General features: G+C 38.7%; 1 protein-coding gene across 1 annotated transcript in view; it reads right to left on the bottom strand.

The window, feature by feature from the left end:
* Positions 1-17,146, bottom strand: part of ATP10B (ATPase phospholipid transporting 10B (putative)) — a 132,699-nt gene that overhangs the window by 6,944 nt on the left and 108,609 nt on the right. Inside the window, exons 19-21 of the mRNA XM_027766957.1 lie at positions 16,565-16,645; positions 14,891-14,995; positions 5,935-6,122 (exon numbers count right to left, since the gene is read on the bottom strand). Coding sequence (XP_027622758.1) covers positions 5,935-6,122; positions 14,891-14,995; positions 16,565-16,645 — 374 coding nt within the window. The remainder of the gene's footprint in view (positions 1-5,934; positions 6,123-14,890; positions 14,996-16,564; positions 16,646-17,146) is intronic.

Here is a 17,146-nt window from a genome sequence, read left to right as displayed (position 1 = left end):
GGCTTTTTTTTTTTTTTTTTTTTATATAGGGCACGTGCGTTTTCCAGAAAGACAGAGAAACAGAGAGACAGAAAGTGAGAAATCACCCCCCAGGGGGCATGGCCACGCCGCAATCCCTTCTCCTCCATTCTCCTTTTGGGATCTTGGGCATGCATGGACACATGCCCGGTATGAATTTAAGCCACTGGGTCCAGGATTCAAACCACAGTCAACTACATGGGAGTCTATCAACATAGCCATTATGCCAACTGCTGGTCCTGATTGTAGGTTTCTTAAGAGCAAGGGCATTAACCTTTCGGTTCCTTAAACATCCATTGACCATTCATCTCTGAATGCAGGCTGTGTGAAAAGAACTGTGCCAGGTAATGGTTAAATAAAGATAAGGAGGGTACGTTCTCTCCTGGAGTTGATAGGTGGATACAAACAGATAATAATTATAATAAATGATGAAAAGGTAGTGATAGATATATCCAAGTGATGGAGACATATGAGAGAGGGACCTATTTGAGCCTAAGGAAGTCCAGAACTTCTGGAATTGGTCATGCCTGCCATGATATCTAAGGGTGGGGAGTTGGTAATAGGAAGGACATTCCAAATAGAAGGAACAGTATGAACAAAGGCAGGAAGGTGAGAGGGCCTGAGGCCTTTAGGGAGGTACAGGCATCTCAATGGTGTGGAGCAGGTAGGGAGATGAAGCGATAGAGACTAGTAGGAGTCAATCAGGAAGGTCAAGAACTTGGAACTTGACCAATGTTTATGGACTTTACTGACTCCACTGGAATTTGCCATTTTGGTATTTTAGCCCCAAACCCTGCATCAGAGGTCCATGTTCTGAGGTGGCTTAGGAAGAGGAAAATGAGTTCAAAACTGGTTAGGGAATCTGCTGAACATGAAAGGAAGCAGGACTTGTTGGCTCTGCCTGATTTCCAGATAGAAACAGTTCTGTACAATGCTGAGATTGCCTGTTGACTATACCTTATTAGCAAAGTGACTGAATTTCCATCTTCGGAGTGTTGAGACTCGGGGGATAGAGAGACTGATGTGGCCTATGGATATGTCATTGTCAGATTCCCTGATTGCTTTGACTAGAGAGTTGGAATAGAGAATGGAACATTGGCCTGCGAGTTGGGAGACTTTAGTTCCTGCTGTGATATGTGGTAGGCTTATGGATACATACCAGTTCCTCTTGGTATCTCAGTCATTTCATGAGGAAGTAGGACTAGAATCATAGTTCTGCCTAATTTTTAGCTGATAGAGAAAGCAAAAAGAGAGGCTATATAGGAGAACATGTGTCAAGAGTGCACCTCAGGGACAAGTAAGGCCTATTGTTGTTGCTGTTGCCAGTTTTCTGGAAGAGGTGAATGTAGACAGCTTAGTTTACCAATGTCAGAAGTACTCCCTGAGCTTGGATGATTTACTTGGCTAACATAGAATTCATATGGTGTGTGTGTGTGTGTGTGTGTGTGTGTTAAACAAATTTAAGTAGTATTAAGAAGTTGGTTATCTCATGCAAAATTTAAATTTCTGAAGCTCTGGAAAGCTTCACTTGACATTTCCTGTGATAATGATAGAAGAAGCTGAGAAATTTTTGCCTCACGTGGCTTGCTGTGGTTGCTTGCTTGTCTCTGTAGGTATTTCAGTGTGAGACTCCTGAGCTAATAAATACGACACCATACAATGTTTCAAAATGACTCCTTATTACTTAAGCAAATTCAGAAGACAGGGGAGGGGGGTAAGAATTATTATTCCCATTTTACAGATATCACAACTGAGGCCATGCTGATTTAGTGTCTTTGCTACTCTGTGTCTGACTGGAGTCCATGTTACGTGTCTCTTGGTTCATTGTTCTTTCTTTGAATCCCGTCCCTGTAGTAGCTGACTTAAGAATCCCACTAGGAGTCAAATCCTGATTCTTGGGTTATAGAAACAGCTTATTAATGAAAAATTGCTTGTTCTGGGAAAGAAACAGCCTGAGTGCTCAAACCTTGGGAGAAGAGCCACAACTGGTGTGAGGAAGCAGACGAGGTAGAAAGTGGGGTCTGAGAGCTGCCTCTCCATCACCCAGTAGGGGTTGGTGGGACTGTTGCAGGTAATGCAGGTGGCGTTGTAGAGTAGGGTCACCACAAAATACATCAGGAAGCTGCCTAGGAGGACAAGCCCGTGGATGATGGTCTGTGGAAGGAAAGAAGAAATGAATGCTATTGAAGTTATAAATTACGGGGCAGTGCACTTATGCTACTTGGCTAACTACTTATGCTACTTGGCTAACTAATTTTTTGAAATACAACACATCGTCAAAAGATTCAGAAAAGTATGCAGTTTAATGGATCCTTATAAAGCAAACACCCAGGTTGCTGCCACCCAGAATTTGAATACACATATCCCAGAAACCTCTAAATCTTGTTTCACCCCAGATTTTGGTGATAATTTCCCCATGAGCCTTTGTAGCTTTACTACTTCTTTAGATTTCCTTCTATAGCCTGTCTTTAAATGCTGGATAAACAGAATATCATTTTGTGATATTTTTCCTTCTTCAGTATTATATTTATGTGATAAATTAGTTTTTCCCACGTGTGGCAGTGTTTTGTTTTCAAAGTAGCACAGTGTTCTATTGTCTGATCTTACTTTGTCCTGTTGCTTTGTACTTCTCTTTCTTTTTCATTTTTTTTTCCTGCTATAGGCCGCGTGCGCTCGCCAGACAGACAGAGAGAGACATAGAGACAGAAAGCGAGAAATCACCCCCCAGAGGGGATGGCCACACCGCAATCCCTTCTCCTCCATTCTCCTCTCAGGATCTTGGGCACGTACGCACACACGCCCGGCGTGAGTTTTAAGTCACCGGGTCCAGGACGCGAACCGCGGTCGACTACGTGGGAGTCCAGCGACATAGCCATTATGCTAACTGCTGGTTCCCTGTACTTCTCTTTCTTGAGTGAAAGAAAGAGAATGCTTTCTGTTCATTTGTTCCCACCCTTATCTTATTTTAAACACATGGAATGTTATGTATAATTTTATTTTCCCTCTTTACTAGTTTGGAAGTTACTTACTCCATCCTGTTAGTGATTACTCAATAAATGACAACAAGCAATCTGAACTCTCTGCAGGCTAAACTAAACCGCTTTTTCTTCCTCCCAAATTATACAATGCTTTAGAGCACTTAAATCTGTTCACCTCCCTCCTGACTTATGCACTATTGCTGTTACCTGTTTTAATTCTACCGTCGTTTAAAATCACACTTCATCTTTATTGTTTTTAATATTAATATAAGTTGATATAAATATTAATTTAATATTTAATATTTCAATATGACCAATATTCATTAAGACTTACTTAGGTGTTTATCTTATTCCATATCTTCATTTCTCTTTGCATCTTAGACCCTCGATTTGAGATATCTTTCCTTTTGCTTTAAGTACACAATTAGAATTTCCTTTCGTGGAACTCTGCTGGTGATACAGTCTCATGCTTTATCTCATTCTCATTCTTGAGAGATATTTTTGAATAATACAGAATTTTTGTTTGGCGGATTTTTTTCCCCAGCATATTTAAGAGAGCATTCTAGTGTCTTCTAAATTCCATTGTTGCTACTGAAAATTATCCATCTTCTTATCTGTTGTTCCTTATCAGCAGATATTTATCTCTTAAATTCTGCCTGATTTTATGATTTTTGTGTTGTCATTTTTGCTCTATAGTTTCCTTATGATATAATAAATGTGTGGGTATTTAAAAAAATTCTTTCTTTGGTTTTGTTGACCTTGAATCTGTGGATCGTTATCTTTTTTTTTCGGTTCTGCAAAATTCTCAACATAGTCTTTTCAAAATATTGCCTGTTTTGGTCTCTTATTTCTTTCTGAGTCTAATCAAATATATATTAGCCTTTTCAGATATAACTCTATCTTCTATATTTCTTAAAACTTATTTTATAATTTTTTATTATTTTTCCTATTTATGGCTTTTTTTTTTTTTTTTTTTTATATAGGGCACGTGCGTTTTCCAGAAAGACAGAGAAACAGAGAGACAGAAAGTGAGAAATCACCCCCCAGGGGGCATGGCCACGCCGCAATCCCTTCTCCTCCATTCTCCTTTTGGGATCTTGGGCATGCATGGACACATGCCCGGTATGAATTTAAGCCACTGGGTCCAGGATTCAAACCACAGTCAACTACATGGGAGTCTATCAACATAGCCATTATGCCAACTGCTGGTCCTGATTGTAGGTTTCTTAAGAGCAAGGGCATTAACCTTTCGGTTCCTTAAACATCCATTGACCATTCATCTCTGAATGCAGGCTGTGTGAAAAGAACTGTGCCAGGTAATGGTTAAATAAAGATAAGGAGGGTACGTTCTCTCCTGGAGTTGATAGGTGGATACAAACAGATAATAATTATAATAAATGATGAAAAGGTAGTGATAGATATATCCAAGTGATGGAGACATATGAGAGAGGGACCTATTTGAGCCTAAGGAAGTCCAGAACTTCTGGAATTGGTCATGCCTGCCATGATATCTAAGGGTGGGGAGTTGGTAATAGGAAGGACATTCCAAATAGAAGGAACAGTATGAACAAAGGCAGGAAGGTGAGAGGGCCTGAGGCCTTTAGGGAGGTACAGGCATCTCAATGGTGTGGAGCAGGTAGGGAGATGAAGCGATAGAGACTAGTAGGAGTCAATCAGGAAGGTCAAGAACTTGGAACTTGACCAATGTTTATGGACTTTACTGACTCCACTGGAATTTGCCATTTTGGTATTTTAGCCCCAAACCCTGCATCAGAGGTCCATGTTCTGAGGTGGCTTAGGAAGAGGAAAATGAGTTCAAAACTGGTTAGGGAATCTGCTGAACATGAAAGGAAGCAGGACTTGTTGGCTCTGCCTGATTTCCAGATAGAAACAGTTCTGTACAATGCTGAGATTGCCTGTTGACTATACCTTATTAGCAAAGTGACTGAATTTCCATCTTCGGAGTGTTGAGACTCGGGGGATAGAGAGACTGATGTGGCCTATGGATATGTCATTGTCAGATTCCCTGATTGCTTTGACTAGAGAGTTGGAATAGAGAATGGAACATTGGCCTGCGAGTTGGGAGACTTTAGTTCCTGCTGTGATATGTGGTAGGCTTATGGATACATACCAGTTCCTCTTGGTATCTCAGTCATTTCATGAGGAAGTAGGACTAGAATCATAGTTCTGCCTAATTTTTAGCTGATAGAGAAAGCAAAAAGAGAGGCTATATAGGAGAACATGTGTCAAGAGTGCACCTCAGGGACAAGTAAGGCCTATTGTTGTTGCTGTTGCCAGTTTTCTGGAAGAGGTGAATGTAGACAGCTTAGTTTACCAATGTCAGAAGTACTCCCTGAGCTTGGATGATTTACTTGGCTAACATAGAATTCATATGGTGTGTGTGTGTGTGTGTGTGTGTGTGTTAAACAAATTTAAGTAGTATTAAGAAGTTGGTTATCTCATGCAAAATTTAAATTTCTGAAGCTCTGGAAAGCTTCACTTGACATTTCCTGTGATAATGATAGAAGAAGCTGAGAAATTTTTGCCTCACGTGGCTTGCTGTGGTTGCTTGCTTGTCTCTGTAGGTATTTCAGTGTGAGACTCCTGAGCTAATAAATACGACACCATACAATGTTTCAAAATGACTCCTTATTACTTAAGCAAATTCAGAAGACAGGGGAGGGGGGTAAGAATTATTATTCCCATTTTACAGATATCACAACTGAGGCCATGCTGATTTAGTGTCTTTGCTACTCTGTGTCTGACTGGAGTCCATGTTACGTGTCTCTTGGTTCATTGTTCTTTCTTTGAATCCCGTCCCTGTAGTAGCTGACTTAAGAATCCCACTAGGAGTCAAATCCTGATTCTTGGGTTATAGAAACAGCTTATTAATGAAAAATTGCTTGTTCTGGGAAAGAAACAGCCTGAGTGCTCAAACCTTGGGAGAAGAGCCACAACTGGTGTGAGGAAGCAGACGAGGTAGAAAGTGGGGTCTGAGAGCTGCCTCTCCATCACCCAGTAGGGGTTGGTGGGACTGTTGCAGGTAATGCAGGTGGCGTTGTAGAGTAGGGTCACCACAAAATACATCAGGAAGCTGCCTAGGAGGACAAGCCCGTGGATGATGGTCTGTGGAAGGAAAGAAGAAATGAATGCTATTGAAGTTATAAATTACGGGGCAGTGCACTTATGCTACTTGGCTAACTACTTATGCTACTTGGCTAACTAATTTTTTGAAATACAACACATCGTCAAAAGATTCAGAAAAGTATGCAGTTTAATGGATCCTTATAAAGCAAACACCCAGGTTGCTGCCACCCAGAATTTGAATACACATATCCCAGAAACCTCTAAATCTTGTTTCACCCCAGATTTTGGTGATAATTTCCCCATGAGCCTTTGTAGCTTTACTACTTCTTTAGATTTCCTTCTATAGCCTGTCTTTAAATGCTGGATAAACAGAATATCATTTTGTGATATTTTTCCTTCTTCAGTATTATATTTATGTGATAAATTAGTTTTTCCCACGTGTGGCAGTGTTTTGTTTTCAAAGTAGCACAGTGTTCTATTGTCTGATCTTACTTTGTCCTGTTGCTTTGTACTTCTCTTTCTTTTTCATTTTTTTTTCCTGCTATAGGCCGCGTGCGCTCGCCAGACAGACAGAGAGAGACATAGAGACAGAAAGCGAGAAATCACCCCCCAGAGGGGATGGCCACACCGCAATCCCTTCTCCTCCATTCTCCTCTCAGGATCTTGGGCACGTACGCACACACGCCCGGCGTGAGTTTTAAGTCACCGGGTCCAGGACGCGAACCGCGGTCGACTACGTGGGAGTCCAGCGACATAGCCATTATGCTAACTGCTGGTTCCCTGTACTTCTCTTTCTTGAGTGAAAGAAAGAGAATGCTTTCTGTTCATTTGTTCCCACCCTTATCTTATTTTAAACACATGGAATGTTATGTATAATTTTATTTTCCCTCTTTACTAGTTTGGAAGTTACTTACTCCATCCTGTTAGTGATTACTCAATAAATGACAACAAGCAATCTGAACTCTCTGCAGGCTAAACTAAACCGCTTTTTCTTCCTCCCAAATTATACAATGCTTTAGAGCACTTAAATCTGTTCACCTCCCTCCTGACTTATGCACTATTGCTGTTACCTGTTTTAATTCTACCGTCGTTTAAAATCACACTTCATCTTTATTGTTTTTAATATTAATATAAGTTGATATAAATATTAATTTAATATTTAATATTTCAATATGACCAATATTCATTAAGACTTACTTAGGTGTTTATCTTATTCCATATCTTCATTTCTCTTTGCATCTTAGACCCTCGATTTGAGATATCTTTCCTTTTGCTTTAAGTACACAATTAGAATTTCCTTTCGTGGAACTCTGCTGGTGATACAGTCTCATGCTTTATCTCATTCTCATTCTTGAGAGATATTTTTGAATAATACAGAATTTTTGTTTGGCGGATTTTTTTCCCCAGCATATTTAAGAGAGCATTCTAGTGTCTTCTAAATTCCATTGTTGCTACTGAAAATTATCCATCTTCTTATCTGTTGTTCCTTATCAGCAGATATTTATCTCTTAAATTCTGCCTGATTTTATGATTTTTGTGTTGTCATTTTTGCTCTATAGTTTCCTTATGATATAATAAATGTGTGGGTATTTAAAAAAATTCTTTCTTTGGTTTTGTTGACCTTGAATCTGTGGATCGTTATCTTTTTTTTTCGGTTCTGCAAAATTCTCAACATAGTCTTTTCAAAATATTGCCTGTTTTGGTCTCTTATTTCTTTCTGAGTCTAATCAAATATATATTAGCCTTTTCAGATATAACTCTATCTTCTATATTTCTTAAAACTTATTTTATAATTTTTTATTATTTTTCCTATTTATAGTTTGGATAATTTCTTTTGACCAATTTACTAGTTCTTGTCTTAGCCTTGTCTAATTTGTGAGTAAGTCAACCTTTGAAATTTAAATTATGATTTTTAAAATTTCTAAATGTCTTAAAAAATTATTTCTTCCGAGAGAGAGAGAGAGAGACAGACAGACAGACAGACAGACAGACAGGTCACACTAACAGTGTTTTGATGCTACCCTTTCCCTCCAGCTTCAGCCAGCTCTGAATCATGGGCACACAAATTCCATAGACACTCTCAAGGAAGTTTCTGGATGAAAACTTGGACTCTCCCCATGTGAGACAGCCTCTCAGAGCATCAAAATTTATCACTGTACTGCTATCCAAACCCCAAATGTTCTGTTCTTGTATTCTATTTGCTTTCAGAGGTAGAGATGATCTCGATAATCTAGCCTTCATTCCTGAAGGAAAAATCAGTTAGCTAACTTTTTTAATTGCTTTGATGGGAATTGTGTAAACTGACACAACTGTTGAAACTTTTGTTCTATTTCTGCCCAGGGGAGAAATAGATTTTCCTTCAAGTACTTTCAAGAAATCTAGTTTTTATAGTGATTTTTGTAGATGACTCATTTCCCAACAGCATTAGAAATCACTAGTAACTACTGGGATACTTGGTCTAGAGATGCAATTGGTGGACTAATAAAGCTAAGAGAATATTTCTGTATTTTAAAGCAGACAAATGCAGTGCTTTGAGAAAAAGGGCTGACCTGGTCTAGTTGATGGTGTAGTGGTTAAGGCAGCTGGATTCTACATAGCCAACTGCACAATTTTAGTCCTGGATCCTATGACTTGAAAAACTCACCAGGTGCATGTGCGCATGTATTTGCATGTACACCCAAAGTCTGGAGAGAAGGGAGAAATGGAGGAGAAGGGATTATGGCATGGCCATTCCCCATAGGGGGTTGCTTTCTCAATTTCCTTTTCCCTTTTTCTCTGGCAAATTAAAAAAAAAAAACAAAAAAGAAAGAAAGAAAGGAAAAGAACTGAGTCACCAGTTATAAAAGGCTAGAGAATCTTTAGTCTCACCATCTATCTAATACACAGTTGAGGCCTGATTAAATTTTTCAGGGAATTTGGAAAGGTTAAAAAATATGTAATAATTAAAAGGGTCATAGAGAACATGGATCCTTTTGGGAAATATGTATATACTTTTTTAAGAGAGATTTTTGCTATGGGGTGCATGAGGTGGCTAGAGAGACAGAGAGACACCGAGAGATGGAAAGTGAAAATCACCCCCAGGGAGGATGACCATGCCACAATCCTTTCTCCATTCTCCTCTCAGCAATATGACCAATATTCATTAAGACTTACTTAGGTGTTTATCTTATTCCATATCTTCATTTCTCTTTGCATCTTAGACCCTCGATTTGAGATATCTTTCCTTTTGCTTTAAGTACACAATTAGAATTTCCTTTCGTGGAACTCTGCTGGTGATACAGTCTCATGCTTTATCTCATTCTCATTCTTGAGAGATATTTTTGAATAATACAGAATTTTTGTTTGGCGGATTTTTTTCCCCAGCATATTTAAGAGAGCATTCTAGTGTCTTCTAAATTCCATTGTTGCTACTGAAAATTATCCATCTTCTTATCTGTTGTTCCTTATCAGCAGATATTTATCTCTTAAATTCTGCCTGATTTTATGATTTTTGTGTTGTCATTTTTGCTCTATAGTTTCCTTATGATATAATAAATGTGTGGGTATTTAAAAAAATTCTTTCTTTGGTTTTGTTGACCTTGAATCTGTGGATCGTTATCTTTTTTTTTCGGTTCTGCAAAATTCTCAACATAGTCTTTTCAAAATATTGCCTGTTTTGGTCTCTTATTTCTTTCTGAGTCTAATCAAATATATATTAGCCTTTTCAGATATAACTCTATCTTCTATATTTCTTAAAACTTATTTTATAATTTTTTATTATTTTTCCTATTTATAGTTTGGATAATTTCTTTTGACCAATTTACTAGTTCTTGTCTTAGCCTTGTCTAATTTGTGAGTAAGTCAACCTTTGAAATTTAAATTATGATTTTTAAAATTTCTAAATGTCTTAAAAAATTATTTCTTCCGAGAGAGAGAGAGAGAGACAGACAGACAGACAGACAGACAGACAGGTCACACTAACAGTGTTTTGATGCTACCCTTTCCCTCCAGCTTCAGCCAGCTCTGAATCATGGGCACACAAATTCCATAGACACTCTCAAGGAAGTTTCTGGATGAAAACTTGGACTCTCCCCATGTGAGACAGCCTCTCAGAGCATCAAAATTTATCACTGTACTGCTATCCAAACCCCAAATGTTCTGTTCTTGTATTCTATTTGCTTTCAGAGGTAGAGATGATCTCGATAATCTAGCCTTCATTCCTGAAGGAAAAATCAGTTAGCTAACTTTTTTAATTGCTTTGATGGGAATTGTGTAAACTGACACAACTGTTGAAACTTTTGTTCTATTTCTGCCCAGGGGAGAAATAGATTTTCCTTCAAGTACTTTCAAGAAATCTAGTTTTTATAGTGATTTTTGTAGATGACTCATTTCCCAACAGCATTAGAAATCACTAGTAACTACTGGGATACTTGGTCTAGAGATGCAATTGGTGGACTAATAAAGCTAAGAGAATATTTCTGTATTTTAAAGCAGACAAATGCAGTGCTTTGAGAAAAAGGGCTGACCTGGTCTAGTTGATGGTGTAGTGGTTAAGGCAGCTGGATTCTACATAGCCAACTGCACAATTTTAGTCCTGGATCCTATGACTTGAAAAACTCACCAGGTGCATGTGCGCATGTATTTGCATGTACACCCAAAGTCTGGAGAGAAGGGAGAAATGGAGGAGAAGGGATTATGGCATGGCCATTCCCCATAGGGGGTTGCTTTCTCAATTTCCTTTTCCCTTTTTCTCTGGCAAATTAAAAAAAAAAAACAAAAAAGAAAGAAAGAAAGGAAAAGAACTGAGTCACCAGTTATAAAAGGCTAGAGAATCTTTAGTCTCACCATCTATCTAATACACAGTTGAGGCCTGATTAAATTTTTCAGGGCATTTGGAAAGGTTAAAAAATATGTAATAATTAAAAGGGTCATAGAGAACATGGATCCTTTTGGGAAATATGTATATACTTTTTTAAGAGAGATTTTTGCTATGGGGTGCATGAGGTGGCTAGAGAGACAGAGAGACACCGAGAGATGGAAAGTGAAAATCACCCCCAGGGAGGATGACCATGCCACAATCCTTTCTCCATTCTCCTCTCAGAATTCTGTGCATGCATGCACATACACCTGCGGTGAATTTTAAGCCAGGGTCTGGGACTCAAACCGTGGTGGATTATGTGGGAATCTAGTGATGTAACCATTCTGCCATCTGCTGATCCCTCTGTTTTTGAAAGGAATTAAATTACTGTGAACTATTTAAAACACATAAATAATGAAACTCAAAACCCAATATCCGGTTTCATCAGTTTTAACTTTAGGGTGTATTTGCTTTGGATTTTATGAAAAGATTAAGTCTTACAGATACAATGAAAGTATCAATGTATTCCTCACTAACTTCTGTTTGATCTTGACAATAAATTCAGTATTCGTAATTCTTATGCATGTTTTATACATACAAAGTGCCTTCAAAATTCATGGAAAATGCATATTATATAAAAACTATTCATGGATTTCAAATTTATGTATATATACTTTATTGCCAGGGGGTGCATGCAATTAGGAGAGAGGGAGAAAGAGAGAACTCCCTGATGAGTCTTGGCCATGTGATAATTCCTTCTTCATTTCTCCATCCTGTCAGAATTTTGGACATGCATGCATTTGTGGGTGGATTTCTCAAGGTGCCAGGGCTGGAAATTGGACAGCAGTCAGCCTTGTGGAATCCAGCTTCCTGTACATAGGACTTAACCATTGTGTGACAAACCTGGCCCAGAATTTCAAAAAAAATTTTTTTTTGCCCCAAAATAAAGTCATACTTTAATGCCATTTTCCCACAAACTTTTTGAAGTCCTCTCAAATATTTTTATGTATCCATGTTTATGGGTGCTTTTTTACTTTATTATATATATGCTTCCTTCTTACTAAGACTAAATATTTGTGTTCTCTCCAAATATATATGCTAAAATTCTAATTTTCAATGTAATAGTGTTTAGAATGGAGCCTTTAGGGGTAATCAGGTCATGGGGTGGAGCCCTCATGAATGAGATTTGAGCACTTATAGATACTTGAGAGAGATGATCTCTGTCTTCCTCTCTTGATCACTTGAGAATATAGCTAGAAGGAAGCTGTTTACAAGTCAAGGAGAGCGCCCTTACCAGACAGTGTGTCACCCAGCACACTGATCTTAGACTTCCAGCTTCCAGAACCATGAAAAGTACAATGCTAATATTCAAGCCATCCAGTCTGTGATATTTATTATGCAGTTCTGCAGGTGTTTTTCACTTTACCTAATACTTCAGAATTTTATCTATGTTGATAGAATAAAGGTCTAGTTTATTCATTTTTAACTATTTTATTGTATGAATATGCCACAATTTATTTATGTCCTGTGGATGAATATTTAGGATACTTCCAATTTTTTTCTTTTATTACAAAGATCTAGGTTGTAACAAAGATTGTATATTTTTCCTTATATCCATGTGCAAGAGTATTCCCAGGGTACCTACTTAGAAGTGGAATTGTGTCATAGTGTATGAGTACTTTAGACTTCTCTAGCTATTTTCAAATAACTCTCCAGAGTGGTGATGTAAGTTTATAATCTACTAACAGGATATGAAAGTTCCTTACTTGTGACATATCTTTAATACGCTGCTGAGTTGATTTGCTAATATTTTATTTAGAAGTTTTTATGTTTATGTTCATTAGTGAGGTTGTGCTATAATTTTCTGTCCTTGAATTGTCTATGTTCATTTTTGTACCAGAGTTATTCTAGTCATGAAAAAAGAAATGCTTATCCTTGTGTCTTTCTTTTCTTTTTCTTTAATTGCTAGAGGAAGCATGTGCTTATCAGAGAGAGAGAGAGAGAGAGAGAGAGAGAGAGATACAAAAAAAGGGAGAGGGAGAAAGCACCTCCCATTGGGGTATGGGGATATTATAATCCCTTCTCCTTTATTTCTCCAACCTACTGGAATTTTGGGAATGCATGCACATGCACCTGATGTGTTCCTATTCTCATCCTATCCCTGATGAAAGCTTTAGCACAAGTAAACTACCCATTGCAAGTCCTCTCTCAGCATCATGTAGTTTTGTAGAGTTTTAGATTTTATGTTCTTTAATGTTCTTGTTGAATTACATTTCTTCTTTTTGTGTGGGTCTGTGGGTGATAAACCCCATACTTTGTTTACGTGAAAATTATGTTTCAGATTTGCCCTACTCTTAGGTGATAGTGTAGATTTTTCAGTAATTCTCAAGTCTTTGAAGATAATTACTCCATGTTTTCTTTTCATGTGCAAGAGTATTCCCAGGGTACCTACTTAGAAGTGGAATTGTGTCATAGTGTATGAGTACTTTAGACTTCTCTAGCTATTTTCAAATAACTCTCCAGAGTGGTGATGTAAGTTTATAATCTACTAACAGGATATGAAAGTTCCTTACTTGTGACATATCTTTAATACGCTGCTGAGTTGATTTGCTAATATTTTATTTAGAAGTTTTTATGTTTATGTTCATTAGTGAGGTTGTGCTATAATTTTCTGTCCTTGAATTGTCTATGTTCATTTTTGTACCAGAGTTATTCTAGTCATGAAAAAAGAAATGCTTATCCTTGTGTCTTTCTTTTCTTTTTCTTTAATTGCTAGAGGAAGCATGTGCTTATCAGAGAGAGAGAGAGAGAGAGAGATACAAAAAAAGGGAGAGGGAGAAAGCACCTCCCATTGGGGTATGGGGATATTATAATCCCTTCTCCTTTATTTCTCCAACCTACTGGAATTTTGGGAATGCATGCACATGCACCTGATGTGTTCCTATTCTCATCCTATCCCTGATGAAAGCTTTAGCACAAGTAAACTACCCATTGCAAGTCCTCTCTCAGCATCATGTAGTTTTGTAGAGTTTTAGATTTTATGTTCTTTAATGTTCTTGTTGAATTACATTTCTTCTTTTTGTGTGGGTCTGTGGGTGATAAACCCCATACTTTGTTTACGTGAAAATTATGTTTCAGATTTGCCCTACTCTTAGGTGATAGTGTAGATTTTTCAGTAATTCTCAAGTCTTTGAAGATAATTACTCCATGTTTTCTTTTTTTCTTTGTCAGTGTAACTGCTCTTCTTTTTCAAGTCATCTCTGTGTCTTTTACATTACACAGTTTCACTACAATACGTTCAGATTATATAGGTATAATAGATTTATTTTGATTACTTTTCATTTTCCATGCTTATCTTTTCAAATATCTCTTCCCTTCCATTCTTTCCTTGGTCTTCTCTTTTGACTCCTATTATGTGGATGCTGAAGCCATTTATACTAGGCACCATTTTTCTCAATTACTTTTTCAAATATGTGTAGCATTCTAGATGAATTCCCAATACTACCTTACAATTTGGTAGTTTATTTGTTGCCGGTGTCCAATTTAGAACAGACCTCACAAATCTCATTTAAAATGTTTCTTTTCCTTTTTTAGAGAGATTTTTGCTGTAGAGTGTATGTGCTCACCAGAGAGAGAGAGAGAGAGAGAGAGAGAGAGAAAGCGAGAAATCACCCCCTTAGAGGGGATGGCCATGCCACAATCCTTTCTCTTCTTTTCTCCTCTTGGAATTTCAGACACGTACATACTCACATACATCTAGTTTTATCATCCCAACTAGATGATAAGCAAATTGAGGCCAGGGGTTTTATCTTCTTGACTTCTGTCATCTTCTTTATAAGTAGGACACTGGTAAGAGCTCACTGTATTTACTGAGTAGGTCAGTAATACAGGGGGAAACAAATCAGAAATCCAAATGTAGTCAGTGGACAGGAATATGTTTTTGAAGTCAGAGGGGCTTCTAGAGCCTTACCCATGTCTTCATTTCCATTGCCTGGTGCAAGAGGATTGTGGTAAGAGAGACAGTGTTGATCGGCGTCCCAAAGGTAAAGACATCGATATCAGAGTCCTTGTAGGTCTACAGTGGAGGAACAAACAGGTATTATCTGGCATGCCTGTAGACTTAAGGTTTTGACTTTGACACAGGATTATAAAGCATCAATGAAGGCAGGTGTCAACAGGGGAAGGTGCAGGGAGAGAAAAGGGTATGCTCACCTGTCATCCATGAGGAACTGACCTAAGAACAAACCCAGATGAGAAGTGGATTGACAGGACTGAACTATTTAGAGACATATTTGCCAGAGGGAGCTGAGGTGGAGGATATAAAACTGTTGTGGAATGAAGAAAGAGTTTATTGAGCCCCCACCAAGCATGGTGCAAGTCAGGGTCTAACTTCAAATTTTTTTATGGTTAATTGGGCAAGGTAGGTGTGGTACAGTTTAATGGGGTAAGTGGCATAATATAGGCAAATACAAGGTATCCTGGGAACACAGAAAAGAGGCCATGTCTGCTGAGGTCAGAATAAGAGTTATCACTTCAAAGAGGGGGAAATGCTGTTTAGGTTAAGATTAGAACTGAGGGTGCTGCACCTGGTAGGTTTGCAGATCTTCAGAGTCTTATGTGTAGGTCTTAGAGCACATGAAAGGGAAGTAGGTAAGAAAGGAAAAGCAAGGAGAGATCTGATCAGGGAGGATATTGTAAGCCAGGGAATTCCAACAAAGCACCTGATGCCTGCCCTCCCTACCCTCATGTTCTTCTTATTCTAATTGCAAAAGAACTAAGGCCAGGGGCTGGAAGCACCATTCTTTACTTGGTAGCAGTTACTCACATCCTGGCCCCCTGTGCAGCAGGACTACAGGTATATTTTCGATATCTAAATTCTCACTGTTTAAACTGGGGAGTCAAATTGAGCTGGGGCTGGCATTCCTTTCTATCTGCATTCTTGCTGTGTATTTCAGGTAAGGTAGTATCTCTTATTAGAAATTGCAGCTTGAACACTTGCTGCCTTGACTTTAGAAGCACAAATTTAAATATAAAGCAAGGCTTGCAAATCCATATACTTCCAGTAGTCAATTGAGGTTGTGGGTACTGTGGTCAACTGGAGGGGCTGCAAGGCAACTCTGGATTTTGCCATGAGGGTAAAATGACCTGGTGTAATGATGACTTCTCATTTTTCAAGAGCTACTAGAAATTATGATGTTAGGGTAAAATATTCTGACTTTTCAAACACCCTGGGTTGGATGTGGCCTGCAAACCAACTGTTTCGAGCTTTTTTTTTTTGAGAAGTTTTTGCTATTGGGTGCATGTGCTCGCCAGAAAGACAGAGAGACAGAGAGACAGAAAGCGAGAAATCACCCCCGCCAGGGGGCATGGCAATGCCGCAGTCCCTTCTCTTCCATTCTCCTCTCAGGATCTTGGGCACACACGCACACGTGCCCGGTGTGAGTTTAAGCTGCTGTGTCTGGGACTTGAACCGCGGTTGACTACGTGGGAGTCTAGCGGCATAGCCATTATGCTAATTGCTGGTTCCCTGTTTTGAACTTTTGCTCTGAATGTCCAGGAAGACAATACCAGCCTGAAATTTCTTGTAAACAGGACCAGCTCCACACAATGATTCGTGTGGTTAGAATGGTACTGTGTGACTTACCAGGTAAGGGAGGAAGAAACAGACGAGGCTCTGGTAAAACGCATCCAGCATGGAAATCCAGAAAGTCGACAGGTTATAGCACTGCCAGGAAAGCACAAACCATCACTGAGCACCAGCAGTGGAAGCAAGCCTCTTGTTTGCAGGTAACTTTCTTGTGCATGGCTAGGACAGACAATATGGCTCTTATACTGTCTCTTATCTTAGTTATAATAGGATGGACTGATTAAGAGCATGGACCTGGGACTGACAGATCGTAGTTTAAGCCCCAGCTCTTTCAGTGTGTGACTTTGTAAAAATGACTGCTGTGAAAACTGTTCCCCCCCCCCAATAAAACATGGATGGAAATAACACTACCTATTTGCTTGGGGTTCAGAGACTAAGTGAACTTGAACCTTAGTACCTAGTCAGTACTCAGTTATTAATTATTGTCATCGTTAGCTCCGCTGCTAGTGCTACTACAACCTTGGTAAATGCAGAGATTCTAGTTTCTAAGTGCTGTTTGAAAAGGCGATCTCAATCACAGCCCAAGATCACAAGATCCCAGGGGACAGAGCTCAATGACTTTGGAGGCGAGCCTTTTCA

This window comes from Tupaia chinensis, unplaced genomic scaffold (assembly GCF_000334495.1).
Source record: "Tupaia chinensis unplaced genomic scaffold, TupChi_1.0 Scaffold143796_1, whole genome shotgun sequence".
Lineage (NCBI taxonomy): Eukaryota > Metazoa > Chordata > Mammalia > Scandentia > Tupaiidae > Tupaia > Tupaia belangeri.
The sequence above is the reverse complement of the archived record's forward strand: the minus strand, read 5'-3'. Positions and strand labels throughout refer to the sequence as shown.